Source organism: Aspergillus heteromorphus, assembly GCF_003184545.1.
Source record: "Aspergillus heteromorphus CBS 117.55 chromosome Unknown BO70scaffold_70, whole genome shotgun sequence".
NCBI lineage: Eukaryota > Fungi > Ascomycota > Eurotiomycetes > Eurotiales > Aspergillaceae > Aspergillus > Aspergillus heteromorphus.
The window spans coordinates 40624-60926 of NW_020290475.1; the positions used below are offsets into that span (position 1 = coordinate 40624).

Here is a 20303-nt window from a genome sequence, read left to right on the forward strand (position 1 = left end):
TTAGCAGTTAGCAAAATGGCCATGGAGGTGGGTTGTATCAACACGTTCTCTTCTCTTTTTGAATAGTCCTTCCTTATATTAATTACATCGATCTTCACACTCGCATCCTGGCTTTTGCCATATCCCCCTCCCCCCAATGAGCAACATGCCACGGAGCCACGGAATGAATTCATCAAGATACTAGCTAGGGAAACCAGAAACTATCGGACATGTTCACAGAAATTTACCCTGCAACTATACTTACATCTACGGCGGTTACATTACAGCACAGCACTACCGGGACAGGCAGGGGCAGGGAGCAGGGGGCACTGGGTCTGAACCGAGAAGATAGTAAAGTAGAGATTCACTATCCCAGCATAACATGATACGATCTACCAATTACGGAACGGAAACATTTAATAAGAAAAGGGGGGGGGAAAGCAACCATAAGACCTTTATAATAGCCGATGATGGTGTATGAACAACAATCATGTTTAACAAAGTGGTATCCACATACATGCATTCTGCGACTGATCGACCGACCAACCGGACCCAAATCAAAATCAAAATCATCCAGTCAATCAAGCAAGCAAGCAAGCAAGCAAGCAAGCACCAGGTTATATCGAAGCTGATGAGATGGATGAGATTTGATTTTATGAGACGAGGTGAGATGGATACGTAGATCCCTGATAGATAGACAACATAACACGCGCAAAAGAGAAAAGAAGAAAAAAAAGGAACGGAACGATTACTGATCGAACTATTGTTCGAAGAGAGCAATAGTCGAGCAGTATGTGCTCTCGTTGCCCTCCTGCGGGACAATGCTATCACCGCTGGCCGAAGTGATCATGTTGGTGCTGGCCTTGGTGCTCAGGCCGTAGATGATCACGTCGGAGCAGTCGACCTCGACGATGTTCTCCTGGCAGGACTCTGTCAGGAGACAGGTCTGCGAGTAGTTGTCGAAGAAGCTGTACAGGCCGGCGCCATAGACGTAGGTGTCGGAGCTGTTGGTGATGCGGAGACCCCAAGCCTTGCGGCAGGAGTCGGTGGTGCAGTAGGAGAAGTCGGGGTCGTTCCAGGCGGTTTGCGGGGTGAAGGGGGTCAGGGCGTTGGGGTTGGCCTGGTAGTAGGGGGTCTCGGTCTGGATCAGGCCCATGAAGACGTTCTTGGCGGAGGAGACCTGGTAGTTGTAGAGCTGGTTGTGCTCGGAGGCCGTCCCCCACAGCCAGGCGGCCTCTTGGGTCTCGATCAGGACTCCACGGCCGTTGTAGACGTTGATCTGGCCGTGGTCCGACAGGTCGAGCTCGTGGTCAGCGGTCCAGAACCAGGTGTTCTCGAGGTAGGGGCTGGACTTCTCGGTGGCGTGGAAAAGCAGGAAGGCGCCAATGCACTTGGAGTTGGGGGTCGTGGTGACGTCCGGGGTCTTCGCACATTCGGAGCTCTGCAGCTCGGTGCCGGCAGAGCCACCAATGCGGGCGTGAACGTCCCACATACCAGCAGCGGCTTGGGAGGAGCCGGCAACGTTCCACTGGATGAGGATAGCACCGGGGGCCGGGCCCTTGGTCTCGACGATCAGGTCACTGAGCTCGACCTCGCCGACATCGCCAACATCGCCGATCTGCAGCATGGGGATAGGGTTCTCCTGGTCGGCGAACTTGTCGCCGTACGCCATGAGCATGGGCCACACCTCACCGGTGATCTTGATGTCCTTGGGCACCTTGATGGTGTCGGTGATGATGTAGGCACCGTGGTCGAAGTAGACGATCTGGTCTGAGGTGGCGCTGTCCAGCACCTTCTGGATGGCGGCAGTGTCATCGGTGGTTCCATCACCCTTGGCACCAGCGGACTTGACACTAAGGAAGGCAGAAGCCGCGTACGACTCGTACAGAGGCTTGGAGCGCTCCACGATGCCACCGTCGCTGTTCAGGAGAGCGCTGGGCTTGGCCTGGGAAGGAAGGCTGGTTTCGATGCGGGTCTTAGTGACGGTCTTGGTCGTGCACTGTCCGGTCGCGTTGCCGGAAGTACCATAGTAGTGGCCGGAAGATGCGGACGCGGACGCGTACACGGCAGAGGACGAAGCCGCGTTCGGGACGTAAGATACACCGCCAGACTGATGGGGAATGACGGAGGCACCGTACGTCTGGATGGCGGGAGAAGACTCAAGGGCAGATGATACGACTGACACGCCCGTGGCTTGGACACCCTCACTGGTGGCACTGTCGAATCCAGCCCAGCTGTTACCAGAGGCCGCGGGGTACTCCACGGAGAGGGAGGCAGGCAGGGAACGGTCCGTGGTCAACACATCGTCAGCAGCGGCGGCGCCAGAAGCGGTTGGCAGGGCGGCAACGGCGGACGTCTCATAGTCGGCAGCGCACGCGGTGATGGTTTCGGTGACAGTCTCATAGATATACTGGACATCCTCAGTGGCTTGCACTGCGGGAGCACGCTTCTTGAGAGTGACAGAGGAGGAAGTGTACGCGCCACCCTGGACGTAGTTGGCCACGACGGATCCGCCCTCCAGGATTGTGGTGCCGTCAACGCTCGCGATAGCAACAGTGGAGCCAGTGAAGTCGACGTTGTCCAAGACGAGCGCGCCACCTCCGGTGGGGATGCTGTCCTCAGAAAAAGCAGTCACCACGCCCGTGGGGGTGTTGGTGAACGTGCTGTCCAGCATGAGGACAGAACCGACGGTCTGGTTGGAAGGCGAGGCGGACATGTTCAGACCGACCTGGCAGTTGTTGATGGTCACCGAGCTGAAGGTCCAGGCCCAGTTCCAGTTCATGTAGATGGCAGTGTTGCAGTCGTTGAAGGTCAGGTTACGGGTGGTGAACTGCTGGTTACCGAAGAAGGCACCGTAGTTACCGCCGTTGAAGGTGAGATCGGACATGAAACCACCGGAACCGTTGTCCATGAAGATACCCTGCTGCTTGTTGGCAGAGCCGCCACCCTTGATCATCTCAAACCGGATGTTTTGCAGGCTGGTGGCCTGGCCGACCTGCCAGTGGATACCAGCACCAGACGACTCGGGCATGGCAGTCAGATCAATGACAAAGTTGCGAACGGCGCGGAAGAAGTTGTTCTGGTTCGTGTACCAGTTCGCACCCGACGAGAGGTAGGGGTCGGAATCAATGACCGCCATACCGGTAAAAGCGGCGGAGGCCTTCAGGACGGGAAGATCATTGGCGTCACCAACCATCTGGGTGTAGTAGTACTGGATAATGGGAGTGGACACGAGGTAGGTACCGGGGGGGAAGTAAACGAGGGCCGGGGTCGTTGTCGACGAGTCACAGCCCTCACCGCAGCGGCCACCGGATGAGATGGCCTCGTTGATGGCAGCGGTGTCATCGGTAGTACCGTCACCTTGGATGGTCAGCACTAAGTCAGGGTGCAATTGGGGGCGGTCCCACCTTTGGCGCCATAGTCCATGACGTTGCGGTAGATCTTATAGCTGCTGGTCTCGTTGCTGAAAGGCACAGTGCCCTGGCGGGTGATGGTGCCAACCCAGTAGTCCGTGGAGCGCTCCGCGAGATGCGAAGTCACGTCCGAGCCGGACAGGGGGACGGCATCGACCAGACCGAGGGGCAATCCGAGAAGAAACAGATGTGCCACGAAGACCATGATTGACGCGCGAATGGAAGCCATCTTCAAGATAGCTGATGCTCCCTGAACCGGCAGAGAACGACGAGGGTGAACGGACGATAATATATCGAAAGAAGCTGCGGGCGACAGACTTCAGCAGCCAGTACTGAAGATATTTGAATCTGGTGATCTCGGAGAAGACGAGATAGCTGCAGAGAGGCAAATGCAGAGGTCCGTCACACGACAGGGTCAAGCGGAGGGTTGAATCGAAGTCGGAGGAATGATAGGCTCCAACAAAAGAGGAAGGGCAAGTGACAATAGGAAAAAGGAATGAATGGGGTGCGAGTGAATAGAAAGGAATGGATCAATGAATGACTTGAAAGAGCGAGTGCGTCAACGAGGTGCGATGAATACACCACAAAACACAACACTCCAACCGCTTGGCGTCGACAAGGACGACAAGACAAGCAGGACGGACAAAGAACGGAAACGACACAGTCGGCGCTGTCTCGCAAGAACTGGCGACGGCGGGGGGTTTTAGGGAATGGGGGAACGACAGGCGAGTCCGGCCGGGTTCAAGGTTATGCGCCTAATTACTTAGGGTGATTAGGGTGATTGCTGGCACGGCGGACGGCCCAATGGCGGACGGGCAGTGATCAGGATTCAGGAACAGTCAACGCTGAAGCTTACCCGCTCTACGGCCCGGATTGGCTGGCGAGCGTGCTGGCTTGAATTACCGCGTATGGCCGCGGTGGATGACTGCCTTATTGTCGCGGCTCCTCCAATCACAGCGCGCGATCTCCCCACTCGGGCCAATTAGCGTCGATGTTGGCCGTGCGTTGCTTGCTGCTTGAAACGCCTGCTCAGGGATGAAACGATTGATGGCGGACTAGACGGCAGTCAGCCCGGCTGATTGGACGAGGCCTCCGTCCGCCGTGGATATTGCAGTGGGAGGAGGGGGAGGGGGAGGGGGAGGATGATGCTCCCAGACCAGTTGACCTACCCGACGGTGTCCAGTGACTGGCCAGATGATTAGATCCCAGTGGCGGGACGCGATGCTCAAGATGAGATTATTATTATTATTAGAGTAGTGAGTATTGTACTCCGTACGGTCGGCAAGCGAGCGCGGAGCTATGCAAACGATGGGCACTCTCCCTTTCTGGAGAGTAGGAAGTAGTCCTAGTGGTAGGCCACAAATGAACGAAAGCCGTCCCGGTCCAAAGCTCAGGCCAAGGGAACGCGGAAAAGGAGAGGGGAGGAAGAAGGGCAGGAAAGCAGCGAGAGGAGCGAAGGCCTAGGCAGATCAGCGGGCCCGGCGGGTGTACATATACCTGGATGGCGTCCCCATCGAGCTCCTCAATTTTCGTCTCAGGTGCTGATCAACATAGTCGCCGTGGCCAGATTCTTGCCGATTATGCGTCTCCCAGATCGCATTTCGATCCGTCACGGTATCAGCGGCGGGCGGTCCTTCACAGTAGACTTTCCTGACTCCCGAGTAGTATGTACATTGCCCGGGTTGGAAGGGCCGATCACTGGGCGTGGCTCTGCGGAATTCTTTGTCTGACAGCCCTGGGCGAGCTGGTCGCCAGGGATTAGGGCAGGGAATGGCCTCAACCACAACAACCACCACCCGCCCGTGCCAATCCGCGCAAGGCGGCATGACTTGATTGGGAGGCCTCGTGCGAGGTTCCAAGGCACTGGAGACTTTGGGATTGCCTGATTAAGGAGGTCCTGACATTCCCGGGGGCCCGTCGCCCCTCGAGATCTGGGCAGTAATGTTGGTCCCCGGGGCGGTCGTACGGGGAGGCACACACTGCACCACAGGATGATGACCCGATAGTTTGGGGGTCCGGTTGAACAATTGAACTTTGCTTTATCTGACATGCAGAAAGGTTCTCTTTCGCGTGCTCCAGACGCACATATACGAAGCACTACCCGTATCTCGGTACGGTCTTTGTCCCTCCCGCTGGACGCGCGCCCCACCGAGGATCCAGGGGCAGCGCGGCAGTCCCTGGCAGTAAGTGAGCAGTGGCAGAGGGCCACAGCAGGCGACGCAGGTCCGGTCAAGAATGGGCTTTCCTTGGCTTGCGCACGTACGTAGTACGTAACTACTTACTTACCGCCAAAGCCATGCCCCCGTCGTGGCCCTGCTCGAGCCTCAATAATGTCTACTCGGGATTGAAGCACTCCGTAGCGATAAAAATATCTTCCGGTGGGTAAGGACTCCGTAGGCAATCGATAGAGCTCGGGGCACCAAGCTTTGGGGAGGAGCCGGGCTGCTCCCTTAATTATCCCTCCGACCGATCGGCCGCTAACCATGGGCCATCGCCGCCCGTGAAACCGCTAGTGGCTGCTAGCCTCGGCTCGTCCTGCGTCGACCATATAATTCTGGCCAGTTTGTATCTCGCAGGCACGCTCCCTTCATGACTCTGTCTGGGTTTAATTATTTAGTTATTGTGGTCGTGCTTACGAGAGCTGTCTCTCCAGACAATGCGCTGGAATAAGAATGTGGCTCTGCGCTCGCCTCCTGAGGACGGGGTGTTGGCATCCCTGTCCGCAGAGCTATTTGACGCGTCCATTCCTCCTAGCGGACTAAGTTTGTTCGGGGCCCCTGGTCAGGATTATCACATCGCACACTTGGCCTAATTGCCTAACATTTCACGGCGACTACTCCGTAGTATATATGCAAGTTGGCTGCAGGTGCCGTGCAGATGTCCACCCAGGTCATCTGCGTCCCCCGCGTCGGCGCTTACTGGCCGCCCGTCGCCTCTGCCTCGTCAGTTGACACCACCCTAAGGTGCGGTGAGCTCCGGCGACAGAGGACTTCACAGACCGACCTTGGAAAACCATATTGCTGTGGCATCTCTTGCATTGCTGCATTAGACCCTGCTGGGTTCGTCAGGTCCGACATCCCAAACGGACCGGTCCGCCTGTTTGTTCATGATCGCGATCGGGTGATGTCGTCACTTGCTCTCGCCCTCGCATCAATATCGCTAGGTTTATGCCAGAGCCTTTCGAATGACGGAGGCAAGCCGCCTCACTCCCTCTTCTAGCTGGTCTTCTCCCTCCCACGCGAAACAAAGGCGCACCCCGTCGTCGAATTCATTCTTCTCCACCACCGGGTCTCCTTGCACCCGGAAGACATCCCCGGCCGCCACCGTCAGTTTCTGCTCCTGCAGCGCGATGAGTGCAAGCTCGCTCGCTCGCAGTGGGGTTGGTAGCCGAATCCAGATAAAATACCCTCCTGCAACGTCCGGGGCTGGACGCAGCGACACGCCAAGAGGAACAAGATGTTCGCGAATGGCCGTCATCATGCGTTGATATCGACGAGCGTACGCTGGTCGCAAAACTTTATCCACAAACTCCTGGATGACGCCGGTGGGGAACAACTGGGCGACCACGGCAGCCGACAACTGAGACGGGGCTCCTCCAGATCGACTTGAGCCTCTATTTCCAGAACCAGGTTAGCGTTCTGAGGGTATACAGCAAGGGATGGCGCCACTACAGCTCCCCACGGGGTCACTCACGTCTGTGACAGACCGTACGCTACTTTTTCACTGGCTTCCGCCCATCCGGTTCGAATACCGGGTCCAATCAGCTTGCTGAAACTTCCGTTACTCACCGCGTTCCCCCAGCCATCTAGAGGTCCTCCGTCCAAATACCGATCCACATCCACGACGCGGGGAAGATGTGCCTGGTCAGGCTGGGAGAGCGGCACTGTTGGGTCGGGTGACCACTGCAGGAGGTCATACACATCGTCCGTAATGATCAGGGCGTCGAACTCGCGTGCAAGACGGACCAGCTGCTCTCGATCAGAGAGGGACATGGTGAGGGTGGACGGGTTGGAAAAGGTGGGCGTCGCGTAGATGACATGCTTGTAGACCTTCCCCCACGGCCTGGACGGTTTGTGTTTCTACTTGCGTCAGTGATTACCAGCAGAATCACATCAACCCAGACGGCATAGGTTAAGTAGATCTGAACATCCACCCATTTTGTATGCTGTATAGCTTCTGACGTACCGGTGCGGTGTTGTATTCCCTTGTCGCTTGTTCCTCGGCGGTCATCAACCCTTGCCGGAGATAGGCCAGATCTAACCCCGCATCATCCTGCGGGACAGCTCTCAGACGGCCGGCGAAGCCCGAATCGTCGAAGATGCGGCAAGCCAGGTGATAGGTGGGGGCGACCATCCAGACATTGCGGGTGTAGAGAGGATCGGTGAAGACCTGCAGGATACATGCTAGGTTCTGGCTGGCGCCACCCGTGATGCAAATGCGGTCCGCAGTGACGGGGTCGTTTGGCTGGTAAAAGGCCGTTAGCCAGCGGGCTACATGTTCCCTCAATGGCTGGTAGCCTTCATCCGGGCCATACAGCAAGGCGGGCGTCCAGATGGCCGGGTTGGCCATGACCGTGGCGGAGGCCTCAGCCAAGGCAGCCGTGGGCAGTAAGGCGGGGTTGGGCCAACCACGGGACAGATCGACTGGAGCATCCATGTTGGTTCTGCTGGGGGATCCGATCGATAACGGGTGACGGATGATATCGGCGGGGTTGGTACGTTGGAGTCGTCAGAGGCCCCAATTGGTGGCACCGGGTACGTGTATCTTGACGTCGGTCGTGGAGGTTCGAGGATATCAAGTTTGGCTGGGCATCGCTATATAAAGTAGTGACTTTCGTTCGGGTGGCTGGTGTTCGCTTGCGTAAAGCGATGTCTGTCCCCCTCACCGTTCTCGATTTGGAAATTGCTAGACAAGATATACAGGATTGATGTCAACTGCCTTGTTCATGAGTGCTTTGAGGTGAGTTGACTGGTTACTAGTAGACTAGAACCAGTGGCAGTTAGTTATCTCCTCGCTGTTCCCTGTAGGTAAGCAGATGACGAGATGGCAATCGTTCTGGAAGCGGTCCAGGGGAACAACTGAAATTCCGGCACCAAGTGCGGGGCACATCGCGTCCCCTCTGATTGGCATCGGATCCGAGCGGTGCCTGGATTCGGTCAAGCCCGGTACACGGTACGCGGGCAGTACTGTGTATTGAGTACGGGACAGCCATAGAAGTAAAACTACGGAGTACTCCGTACTACTACCGCACTCTCTGACCACTGTCTGGCAGAGGGGTTGGTGCTCGAGACACTCAGGATGACACGTCTACTTCCCTAGATCAAACACCCATGGTTCTTCCGGCTCCATCGAACCCAAACTGACTACGCCGTATACAGTAGGCGATCGGATGGCATCATCCAGAAGCCCGACGTGTGTCCGGGTGCGTGGCTTGCAGTCTTCACTCATGTACTTCCACGTCCGGAAAGACAGGCGCCGCACTAGAGTCCAAGTAACTTCTTCCCCGTACAGTAGCGCCGGTGATTAGTACCCCTGCCCACTGCAGGCAAGGAGAAAAAGTAGGTACGGAGTGGCTGCGACTACTATCTATTCTTAGCCCCTCCTCCTCCTCCGCCGGACATCCCAATGAAAATCGCCCTCTGGCAGATGTACGACCTTCACGACGGCCACCTGACTTTGGGCTGTCTCTGGTGCCTGGGGCCAATGGGAGGGGACGGCGGAGGCATGGTGAAGGGACTGATCGAACCATTGGCAACGATGTCAGGCAGGTTAGGTAGGTTGTCGGCTGGGAGGAGAATCCAACGCGACGTGCCAAGTGCCAACCGCTGCTCAAATATGCTGTGCGGACCGGGCAGGTCAGGAAGCATTGTTACAGATTACGGAGGTCCGACAGCCCCTGGATCGGAAATCCCAATCCACCTGTCATCATGGGAGGCCAGGGCTCTCTCCTTTTGTCGCGGGCTGTCTCTCTACTGTGGTGCTGCCGACTGAGCCGAGGGATACGCCCATGGCATAGCAGATAAATTGCATGGGAGTGCTCCGTAGTAGTGACTTGGCCAAATCGGTGGTTGGTCGAACCGGAGGGTGGGAATCTGAGGTGCTGAGAGGGGCCTTCGTGGTTCTCCGAGATTCCGTCATCCGATCAGAGTTCGTACCTTGGGAGGGAGCAACAGGGAGCAACCTTAGGCAGGAACCTTCGTCAGGATGGTGTAATTTCTGGGGCTGCCTGCAAAACGCCTTGCGAGGGCGCGGCGCGAAAACGGGAAGGGAAGAAAAAGAAAAGAAAAGAAAAGATGCAGAAGAAACCGATGGTGAACAACAACAATGTAGTCAGTCGGTCACTGTACTCCATACCCCGTAATGTGTCTGCCTTGGGGACCACCACCTGAGGGAGGCGGTGATGACAAAATCGAGAGACGGCGGAGGACAGAAGAGAGCGAAGGAATAAATAGAAAGGAACAACTGGCGGCCTCCAACCTCGCCGACCCGAACGGAACGAACCCCACGGCGACTGCATGGACATCTGACTGGCCGAGCCTGAGGAGCATCAGCCTCCTGAATCAGAGTCTGCACTGCCTCTGGCCAGCCCACTCGCGACTCTGCCTCTTACTCAGTGCGACTCCGTACGTACTCAGGTGTACCTAACGAGGGTCGAAATGAAATGAAATGAGATCCCATTCCAATATCATATAAAGTGGCTCAATAACAGCCGGCCAGCAAGCCCCAGGAGACTACCCAGGACTAAAGCAGGTCATTCCCCACCCAGGGAATCCACTGGAAGCCAAAGAACGAGCAGAAGCCCTGGTCGTCATAAGGATCGTTAATTATCTAACACGAACCAGGTGAATAATAGGAACATCCAACCTCCTCCTCCTGCTGCTGCTGCTTGGGATTATTGACTCCTGTTCCCCCTCCGTGTCTTTCTCTCACACTCACTCGCACTCGCACTCGCACTCGCTTTCCCCCTCCCCCTCTTCTGCTTCCTCCGTCCTCCGTACGTCAACTCTATAAATCCACACCCGTCGGACTCTCCCTCCCTGTCTGAGACTCTGACACGCCCCCTCTGGCCTGACACTCCCTTTGCTCCCCTGCCCATGGTTGTCGGGAATCTGATGCACCTCCAGTCCCTCTCCTGCCGTGGCTCCACCCGTCGATAAAAATAATCCTTCATTGGAGGGCAAGAATAGGCAGGGTATCCAGCTGCCTTCAACTCCCTTCCCCTCATAGCACCCTTCCCGTCTCGTCTTTTATTTTCATTCTTTTTTTTTTTTTGGGGTGTCCTTTGCCTTTTTTTTTTTATTCCCCCCCCCCCTCTCTTAATAGTTTTTTTTCGCTTCATCTATCGAGCTTTGTTGCTTTGGGAACAGCCTCATTGTCTGTGTCCTCTTTAATTTTCTGCTCCGTCCGGCTGCTGCGGAGTCAACCTCCAACCACTGTTCTCCTCACCAGCAGGAAAAAAACCTTCCTCATTCCTCCCCTTTGGATCCCTCCTGCCGATCCATTCCTCGATTCACATCGAGCGGCCTGTACATCTTGCCCGCCGCGAATTCTTCGTCCAAACCCGGCTGGGGGTCCTTGAGAGTTTTCGCATGGTTGGTCACATTCCTTCCAACTGCACCTGTTAAGGTAGGTGCCCACTGCCCTTTGCCCACTGCGCCCAGTTCAGCACACCATCCCCCGGTGCTTACTGTTTTCCTGTCCGTCATTGTCATGCTGCCCCCCTTCTGTCTTTCCTTGTCTTCTTTCCCGTTGTCTACGACTTCGTCCATTTCCCTGCGCCCGGGGACTAACGGTTTCTCGCTTTCCATCCAGCGGCCTTGACGATGCTGTCCGCTCCGGTTAAGTCGGCCAAGCGCATCTCGTCGCTTTTTTCCCTCGGGTCCAACAGGGATAGCTCGATTCCGTCGTCGCCTGCATCCCCGAATCTACCGAAGCCTTCCCCCGACCAGACGCCGCACGACACACGCCCGCGAAGCGCCTCCCGACCCATTCGCGCAGCCTCCAACCCTCACAGCGACTACGCCGACGCTCGGACACCCGTGTCACCCATCCCGAACGATGGGTTCGACTTGGACGAACCCCTCCCCCCGCCCCCGTCGCTGCTGGCCGTGAACCAGGACCTGGCCAACAGCACCCCCAACTCGCCCGATGGCAGACCCCAGAGCAGTCGCGGAAGAAGTGGGAGCAGGCCCTCCAGCTCCGCGGGCCTGTTTGTTCCGGGCGCGGGGCCCGATTCGCGGCCCAGCACCCCCTCCTCCAAGCGACGCAGCTGGATGCCCGGGCGCGCGCGGGCGAGTTCAGTGGATCCCCGGGCAAACAATGCGGCATCGCCCAGTGCGTGGATTGCCGGGTTGGAGCAGAAGATCATGTATGATCTGGAGCCATTGGCCCGAGGAGAACAGGTATGCTCTCAATCGCTCCGCCAAAAACGCTCTCATGTAGACTACTTGGCTAATTCCGTCCCTTCCGATAGATCCCCGAACTTTGGAACGAAAGCGGAGATACTTACGTGTACCTGTTTCCCCATAACACTGGCCGACCGGCCTCCTTCAAGGTCCACCGCACGGTCTTTGTCGAATCTCCTTCCCTCCGGGATCTGGCAATGGGAACCGGCACCCCGACCTCCCTCGAGCAACAGACCGGCGCTCTGTCTTTAAGCAGCCCCGTGGTTGGCCCGGCATCGCCCCCCCTGACGCCTCAGGACCGTTTGGCCGAAAATGATAACGATAGCTCCGGTAGCAGGAGAATGGCTTACATGGAGGATGACGGCCCGGACGAGTTTCAGGAGTTCCATCTCTACCTTCCCATTCCCTTGAACAGCGACGTGTCCAGCTCCGGTGCTCGAACTTCGCAGGAGGACACCGAAACCCTCCTTCTGTTCCGTAATCTGTTCGCCTTCTTGCTGGGTCAGTCCCTCATTGCGACCCCCCGGTCGCCCTCTCTCTTCTCCATTTTCATGGATGTCGCGACGCTGTTGTCTCGGTTCGAATTTTCCAACTTCGACGGCAGCAACTTTGGCGAGACTGCAACCACCAGTTTCAGTAACTACTGTGAAGAACTGAGACTGGCAGACGTGCGTAAGAGCCGCGAAAAGACCATCGAAGCCATTGTTCTTGGAGAACGCCTCCGCTTCTTTCCCCTCTACCTGGAAGGTTTCGTGCATGGAGTTGGTAAGCTGGACGAATTGAAGCAGCTGAGGAGTCCGAAGTACGGCCTCATCAGCCCGGTGACGCAAAAGCGCCTGGAACGTGGGTTTATTGACCTCGACACCCGTCTCCGCGTCCTTTACAGCAAACTTGACGACTTTGACTTCCCGTCGGTGTTCTCCGGTGTCGCCAACTCGGCCACCTCGGCCGAAAGCAAGGTAATTCGATTCAAGGCCTGGAAAATTGCCTTCATGGAATTCCGGCGTTTCACCATGCAGTACTACCGGCAAAAGTACGGCTCATGGCCGCCCAAGGCCCGGTCCAAGAAGAATCAGTTTGAAGAGAGCGGCCTCAACCGTCAGGTCGTCAACGACCTGTACAATGATTTCGCTAACCTGTACGATATGATGGTGGATCGAAATGCGTTGACGACTCGGACGACGGACATGGCTGCGGACATGTCCGAGGCCTCAGATGCCGATGGGATGATGACGCGTGCGCTCCGACAGGTCATGAGCGAGTACGATCGAAGCACACCTCCGGTCCAGCCCCCGATTCCCTTCGACATCCCGCAGTACCCGTCACTCCAGGCATTGGAGCGCAAACCGATGGATGCCAAGAAAGAAGCCAAAAAGAAGGCCAAGAAGCTCAAGGACGCGGACATCAACGCCGTCCTCATGGACTCTTACACGCGCGAGAGCATGAAACCCACTCCGTTCATTGAGGCATTCATGCAGTTCGAGAGACGATGCGCGCACGGCAAGAATGTCAATGACATGATCGATCTCCGGTGCGGCCAATGGATCTTCCTCTACTGTATCATCCAGTCGCTGCCGCTCGTTGTCGTCGATGTCCAGGATATTAAGTACGTCGACAACGTTGAATACTTCCTCTGCATTGCTCCTCGTGGTGGTGCACCCTGGATTCAAAACGACAGCAAGGCCGCGCGCAGTTGGTTTGGTGTGGCAGGCGGAGCTGGTGTTGTCAGCCTGCCTTCGGATGTGGTTATCAACGGCGTGGAAGGTATCTACCGACGGAGTCACTGCTGGCAGGTGGCCGAGCAGTGGGCGGAGAAGGATGCCATCCTGGCCCCCCCGACGATCGATGATCCTTACGACAACGAGTCGTCGCTCTCCTCGCCCTACCAGGCCCAACAGTCGTCGGCAGGCTCGTCATCCGAGCAGCAGCAGCAACTACAGCAGCAGCAACAAGGACAAGGAACCCCCCTCATGAGCCCAAGTGGCCTCACCCCGCCACCTGCCATCCCCAGACTCAACTCGCCTGCTATCAACCGGAGAGCGGAACACCGCACCTCGATCTATCCCGGTCTGGAGGCCCTGCCGCTACCTGCGGGCGTGGCGCCGATGGACCCCCCTGCTCGGCCCGTCAGCCGATTCAACCCCAACATGAGTTTCGACGACATTCTGCGGCAGGTGCCCAACCAGCAGAAGAAGAAATAAAAGCGCTGCATCTCCGTGTATGTATAACGTCCGAGCGGAGACCCGCGCGTGATCGGGCCCCGACTTGGACCCGTGTGTCCGATCCTCTTCATCCTTTGCATTACTACCATTGTCGTTTCAGCTCTTGTGTCCTGTCGTCCTTCACTTTCCTTTCCTCTTGTTTCTATTTTCAGATTTCCTACGTCTCGTAATGGGCGCGCACAAGTCCCTCTGAACCAAAAGGCTGGAACGGCGTAAATGAGCTTCTCTTTCAAATTTCCTTTTTTTTTTTTTTTTCATCTTTTCGGGTCGGAAGCAGCGTCAAGAAGCCGCCGAGGGTATCCGCAATGATCCCGCCAAGCCTGTATTGGGCGAGACCGCATTTGGAACCATTACTTTTTGAATATCTTCCTCTTTCCCTAATCGGCACTCCCACGCTCCTTGACCTGGCATCGTCGCTCCCTCGCATGGCTTGGCTTCACGCCCCTCTTTCTGTCCTCTCCTGTGCTTGTGAATTTCGCTCGTGGGCGACTGTGCAGACAGTCCGATTTGGTGGTATTTACTATTATAAGACGGATAGAGATAATATGTCCTGTGGGACTGGTAATATAATATACCTTGGGATGGATTAAATAGTAGATCTGAAGTAGGTCTTTATACAGATTTATGTTGTAGTTGTAGCCAGAGCTCAGAGTAGGTCAGGGATTGTCTGATCGACAGGGGTCCACGATAAGATAACTGAAGTGGAAAAAGTTTTTGGGGCTTCGGAGGAGAACTTGAATTGTTGGTTTTATATATAGGAAATGGAAATTAGAAAAATGGCGCAAAAAGAGCAAATAAGAAAGTGGGGACTTATCTCTGTAATTTGTCGAGTGAATTCAACACATGAGTCTAATCTGTGTTGTATGGAGATCAAGATACTATACAGCCTGCACTCACGGTATATATTGGTGCATATAATGCCGTGTAGGACTGAGCTCATCCACTGCTTGTACTAGTCGGAATTGATTGTGGTACGATTAGATATTTCCCATACAGATATTATCCAAAAAGAAATTTTTAATGTATCACCCATCCCCTTCTTCGAAACATCCCAATTCTTTTTGTTGTTGAGAATTCAGTCAGTGATGCGCATGGATAGGGGGACTTTGAAATGAAAAAGACGGCTATCGTGTTATCGCGATAACTACTAATCGGCCTACCTGCCGTCCGTCCAGCTCCCACCCCCGAATCGGGATGCGGGGTGAGGCGGGGCAGCACTACCCCCAGGAACAAATGAACAAAAACAGAGCCTCCCCCCACACCCCCTTCCTTCCTTTGCTACTGAAGAATCTCTGGCGATACTTTTCTTCTGATATAAAAAATCGGGCGATGTTTATATATTTCCCTTCGAGATATTGGTTTCTCTGATGTTTTGTATCTCTGTGCATAGATGTAGTAGAGAGAGAGAGTCATGGGTTAACTAATCAAGGGGTTTTTTATTCCTTGATAGTTACTCGGCTCCACTTGCCTCCCGCTGGATAAGACGCGTCGAGCCGGATTCTTTGATATCGTCTCGTCGTATCGCGTCTCGGATTTGATCTCGCGTGTGGCAGACAGACAGATATCGTGGAATGAGGAGATTCGTGTATCTGGTTTACTCATGGCATCCTCTGTCTTTCAGAGGGGTGGAGGTAAAACTTTATTTTTTGTTACGATTGCTGGGGGTTAAGTACATGGTCTGGTATAAAACTTGGAAACTGGAAATTGGACACTGAAAACTAACAGCTTAAACACCGCAGGATTCCCTCCTCTCAACCTATGAGTTGTCGACCATCCGAATAACCCTCCAACCTGAACAAATTTCACTCGAAGTCGTGAATTGATATCTGAGGCTGCGGAAAGAAAAAACCCCCGCGGTAAACCCGGTCGCTGTGCTCTTCTGGCTGGGGGTCGGTCGCGCCGTAGGCGATCTGTTGAGCTCGTTTGTCTTCAACCTGCTCTTTCTTTCCGTTGCATGGCTTTGGACTTGCGACGGGGACTAAAGAGTGTGGGAAGAGTTCTCGCAGATATACGGGGGGGAGTGTGGGACTGAGAGGTATGGTGCTACTCCTAGTGATTCGCGTTTCTCAAAAAGTCCTCTGGCAGGGGAATGGATCGATACGGGATCATGTCTTATGTGGTAGTTGCTTGGACTACAGCCCGTGTGGAGTACCATCAGCCTACTTTACTTCGTCTGTGCCAGTGTGTCGAGCCGCGACCCTATACGCGCCCCCTCTTCCTCCCTCTTTCTCCTGACAAGGCAGAGCCACCTAGGTCACATCAACCCAACGACCCTACGGCCTCATATCCTTGCTGTTGACTCCCATCGTCATCAAATTTCTACAAAATCAATGTTTGCTATTTACACCGACCACGAAGGGCGAAAACGGGTGCGTCCAGTCAAATCCCGCGGCATGTACCCTTCCGACATCTTCAGGGCCGCCGACCGGTCACGACCCGGCTAGAACTCATCTGTTAACAGACTGTCCATTTGAAGGGATTTCAGGACGGAAGCAAACTTACACGATATGATAGCCGTGGATACGGCGATCTTAGAAGATTAATATATTTTTTATTTTTAGCTAATTTATTAATAAAATCTATGCTAATATTCTGTCAGAGATATTTAAATATTAAAAGAAATATTAGTAATCTATATTTTTATTTATACTAGATATAAGATTTATAATAGATATTATAATCTTATATAAATCTTTAGATATTCTATATTATATTAGACTAAAAGTATTTATAATTAATTACCTTATAAATATATACTTACTCTAAATATTCTATTAAAAGAAAGTTATATATTTTCTATACTAATCTAGTTTGCAAAGACTTAGATTTTAATATTGATTTATATTTTTTAAAGATTAGAATCTCTTAACTATTAATAATATATTTAATAATAAAGATTTTTAGATTAAATTAGAAGAGAACTTTTATATACTCTGATTAATAGCTATCTTTATTTTTTAATATATATAATTCTTATTAGAGTGGCTTAATCTGATCATTTTATCTTAATCTTAATCTGATCATAATCTGACAGTTAGATTAAGATATAAAAAATTTTTAATTATATAATTAAGATTAGATTAAGATATAATTATTATTTTAATTATTTATATTTATTAATCAGAAAAATTAGATATAATAGATAAATTAATAAAATCTAGATTAATTTATAATATATATATTTTTCTTATATAAATAATATATAAAGTATAATATATATTTAATTATAATATAATAATATTCTTTAAATATAGTCTACTGCTTAATCTATTTAATTAATTATTTTAAAAAATATACTATATTTTAAAAAAGATTTTTATAAAATTTAATATAAAAGAAATAAAATAAATATAAAATACTTATTTTTTATATTATTCAGAATAATAATTATAATAATATAAAAATTATAAAAATTAAATCTCTATCTTTATCTAAATATATATAATAATTAAAGACTTAAATAAAACTAGTTTCTTTAATTTTAATAATAATTTATTTTTTAAATTATTTTTAAGATTATCTATATTTTTATTCTTATTAATATAAAAGATAATAATTATCTTAGTCTTTTTTTATTTTTTAAATATAAAAATAATTAAATCTAAATTAAGATTATTAAATATATTCTAATAATTTTTACTCATAATAAAATAATTAATATATATTTAAAATATAATTACTTTAATTATATTAAAATAAAAACAGCTCTGATAATAATAGTAGATATTTTAAAAATTATTAAAAAAATATTTAATATTAATATTATTAATTATAGTTAAGAAAAAATCTCTAGCTATTTAATAAAAAATAAAAAATTAATTATAATAAGATTTTTAATAGATAAGAATATAAATATACTTTATAATATCTAAAATTTTATTAATTTAATTAAAAATATCTTAAAAAATTATACATTTTTAATATCTAGATTTATCTTAAGTTTTTAATATATTTTAATTATAGATAAAAGTCTCTAATATTTAAAATTATTATAAAAAATCTTATTCAGATCTAATAATAATTTAAAAATTATTAATAATATATTAATTATTAGATTTTAATTATAATAAAAATAAAATATTTTCTTAAAAATATTTTCTTAAAAATAATTTAATATTTATAATATTAGTTAATATTATTATTTAATTATATATATTTTTTTAAAATTCTTAAGCTTTAATATTAGATTTAAAATGATTATAATTATATAAATATAATCTTCTGTCTAATAAATATAATAATAATATTTTAAAGCTTTTAATATATATTATATAAATTCTTAAGAATCTTCTTTTTTTAGAATATCTATTTTTTTATTAATTTATTATATAAAGAGTTTAGATATTTAAAAAGATTATTATAAATATTATAGATTTTATAAATAATAGATTTATTATTTTTAAAAAGATAGAAAATAAAAAAAAATATAAAAATTTAAGAAGATATTCTATCTATTTTTATTTAATTATAATAAAATAAAGATAATTAATATTATTATATTTATAATATTAAATAAAACTTTTAATTACTTAATAAAGACTAAATATGTAATAAATTATAAAATAGATTAAGTTTCAGTAAGTTTTATAATTAAAAATAAATAACAAATTAAATTAAATTTAAATTATTAAATAAATTAAGACTTCTTATAATATTAAGAACTTATATTTATAAATTATATAATTTTTGAATTTATAATTAAAAATTAATATAATAAACTAGCTGATAGAAGATTTATAAAAACTTTTTATAAAGAATTAATATAAATAATTTCTAAAAAGATTTTATATTAATTTTTTATAAATAGCTTCTAGAATATATTTGTTTAAAAAATTTTAAAATATTAAAAAGGATTTTAAGACTTTTATTATTATTTTTTTATATATATTTAATAATATTGTTTAGAGTGGCTAATAATTAGATTAGATCAGATTAATTAGAACTTTTATATCTGACTGTCAGATTATAATTAGATTAAAAAATTTTTTATATCTAATTATAATTTAACTAAAAATCAGATAATTAATTATTTTAATTATTCTTAATATTAAAATCTATTTATTATATTTTTTTAAGCTCTAGTATAATTAAAATATATTTAGATTAAATAATTATTAATTTAATTATTTTTATTATTATCTAAAAATATATAAAAAGAAGCTTTTTAGATTAAAAAAATATAATTAAAAAAAATTAATATTTTCTTTATTATTATTTATTAGAAATAATAAAAGAATTCTTGTTATATTAATAAAATTTAGCTTTTTATAAAATCATTATTCTTATAATAAAAAATATATATAAAAATATATAATTATTATTTTATTTTAACTATATATTTTAATTATATTATAAAATATTAAAAAAATTATATATTAATTATTAATTAGAATACTAAGAATAAATATATTATTTTTATTTTATTATTTTTTCTGAATTAAACTATTTTTAAATTTATAAATAAAATATAGCTTAAAAAGCTATTAATAAAATTAAAAATAGACAGATAATTAAAAAAATTATAAATTATATATAAAATAATTAAAAAAAATAGTTAGATTATTAAAATAAAGCAGATTAAATAAATTAAATAAGTTAAATAAATTAAATAAATTAAATGAATTAAATAAGTTAAATAAATTAAATAAATTAAATAAGTTAAATAAATTAAATAAATTAAATAAATTAAATCAATTAAATAAATTGAATAAATTAAATAAATTAAATAAATAAAATAGATAAATAAAATAAACAGAATTAATTAGATTTATTGTATAATATTAAAATTCTTATAAAAGATTCTATAAAAGCTTTTTATAAATTCTTTTTATAAAAATTTATTTTTTATTCTAGTTTATTATATTTTGAGTAGCTCTATTTAAGGAAAGAGATTATTTTAGAATTTTAAGTTTTAGATATAAATTTTTATTTATTAAATTTATTAAAATAAATAAAATATAACAGGCATCTCAGCTATATATTAAAATATAATAGATTATATTTATATAAAATTATATTTTAAAATAAAATAAATTATTTTTATAAAATTTTCTATTTTTATTTTTTTATATTTATTATTTATAGAACAGCTTTAGAATTAGAAATTAATTATAATTATTTAATTTATTTTTAAAAAATATTATTAAATCTTTTTCTTCTATTTCTCAGATTTTTATAAATTATAATAATATTTAAATTAAGATAAACTTCTTAAGTCAGATTTTTTCTTCTTTTTTAAATCTTAAGATTATATATATTATAAAGAATTAGAAGATTATTTTATA

The 20303-nt window shown here is 46.9% G+C and overlaps 4 protein-coding genes across 4 annotated transcripts; 1 reads left to right on the forward strand and 3 right to left on the reverse strand.

Moving 5' to 3' along the window:
* Positions 1–352: 352 nt before the first annotated feature.
* On the reverse strand, positions 353–4052 carry exgO (exo-beta-1,3-glucanase Exg0). Its single transcript, XM_025541584.1, has 2 exons — positions 3387–4052; positions 353–3339 (listed from the first exon to the last, which is right to left on the reverse strand). Exons 1-2 carry the CDS (start codon positions 3619–3621, stop codon positions 740–742), a joined length of 2835 nt encoding a protein of 944 aa, XP_025394180.1. The 5' UTR covers positions 3622–4052; the 3' UTR covers positions 353–739.
* A 2018-nt stretch (positions 4053–6070) lies between these two features.
* On the reverse strand, positions 6071–8381 carry BO70DRAFT_367111 (aminotransferase-like domain-containing protein). Its single transcript, XM_025544502.1, has 3 exons — positions 7578–8381; positions 7086–7471; positions 6071–7005 (listed from the first exon to the last, which is right to left on the reverse strand). Exons 1-3 carry the CDS (start codon positions 8046–8048, stop codon positions 6558–6560), a joined length of 1305 nt encoding a protein of 434 aa, XP_025394181.1. The 5' UTR covers positions 8049–8381; the 3' UTR covers positions 6071–6557.
* A 1106-nt stretch (positions 8382–9487) lies between these two features.
* On the reverse strand, positions 9488–10100 carry BO70DRAFT_216015 (uncharacterized protein). The gene has a single exon (XM_025538690.1). It carries the CDS (start codon positions 9913–9915, stop codon positions 9592–9594), a length of 324 nt encoding a protein of 107 aa, XP_025394182.1. The 5' UTR covers positions 9916–10100; the 3' UTR covers positions 9488–9591.
* Positions 10101–11215: 1115 nt separating this feature from the next.
* Positions 11216–13998, forward strand: BO70DRAFT_303228 (uncharacterized protein; the record flags this gene model as incomplete). Its single annotated transcript, XM_025539781.1, has 2 exons — positions 11216–11794; positions 11866–13998. The coding sequence occupies 2 exons, from the start codon at positions 11216–11218 to the stop codon at positions 13996–13998; spliced, it is 2712 nt and encodes a 903-aa protein (XP_025394183.1).
* Positions 13999–20303: the final 6305 nt, after the last annotated feature.

What these genes read in the sequence shown, in the direction of transcription:
- exgO (XM_025541584.1), bottom strand. Translation starts at nt 3,621, where the DNA reads ATGGCTTCCATTCGCGCGTCAATCATGGTCTTCGTGGCACATCTGTTT. An exon ending in CATGGACTATGGCGCCAAAG is followed by an intron (nt 3,340 to 3,386) that starts GTGGGACCGCCC and finishes TGACCATCCAAG; the next exon opens with GTGACGGTACTACCGATGAC.
- BO70DRAFT_367111 (XM_025544502.1), bottom strand. Translation starts at nt 8,048, where the DNA reads ATGGATGCTCCAGTCGATCTGTCCCGTGGTTGGCCCAACCCCGCCTTA. An exon ending in GGGAATACAACACCGCACCG is followed by an intron (nt 7,472 to 7,577) that starts GTACGTCAGAAG and finishes TGACGCAAGTAG; the next exon opens with AAACACAAACCGTCCAGGCC. An exon ending in GCGTACGGTCTGTCACAGAC is followed by an intron (nt 7,006 to 7,085) that starts GTGAGTGACCCC and finishes TTCTGGAAATAG; the next exon opens with AGGCTCAAGTCGATCTGGAG.
- BO70DRAFT_216015 (XM_025538690.1), bottom strand. Translation starts at nt 9,915, where the DNA reads ATGTCCATGCAGTCGCCGTGGGGTTCGTTCCGTTCGGGTCGGCGAGGT.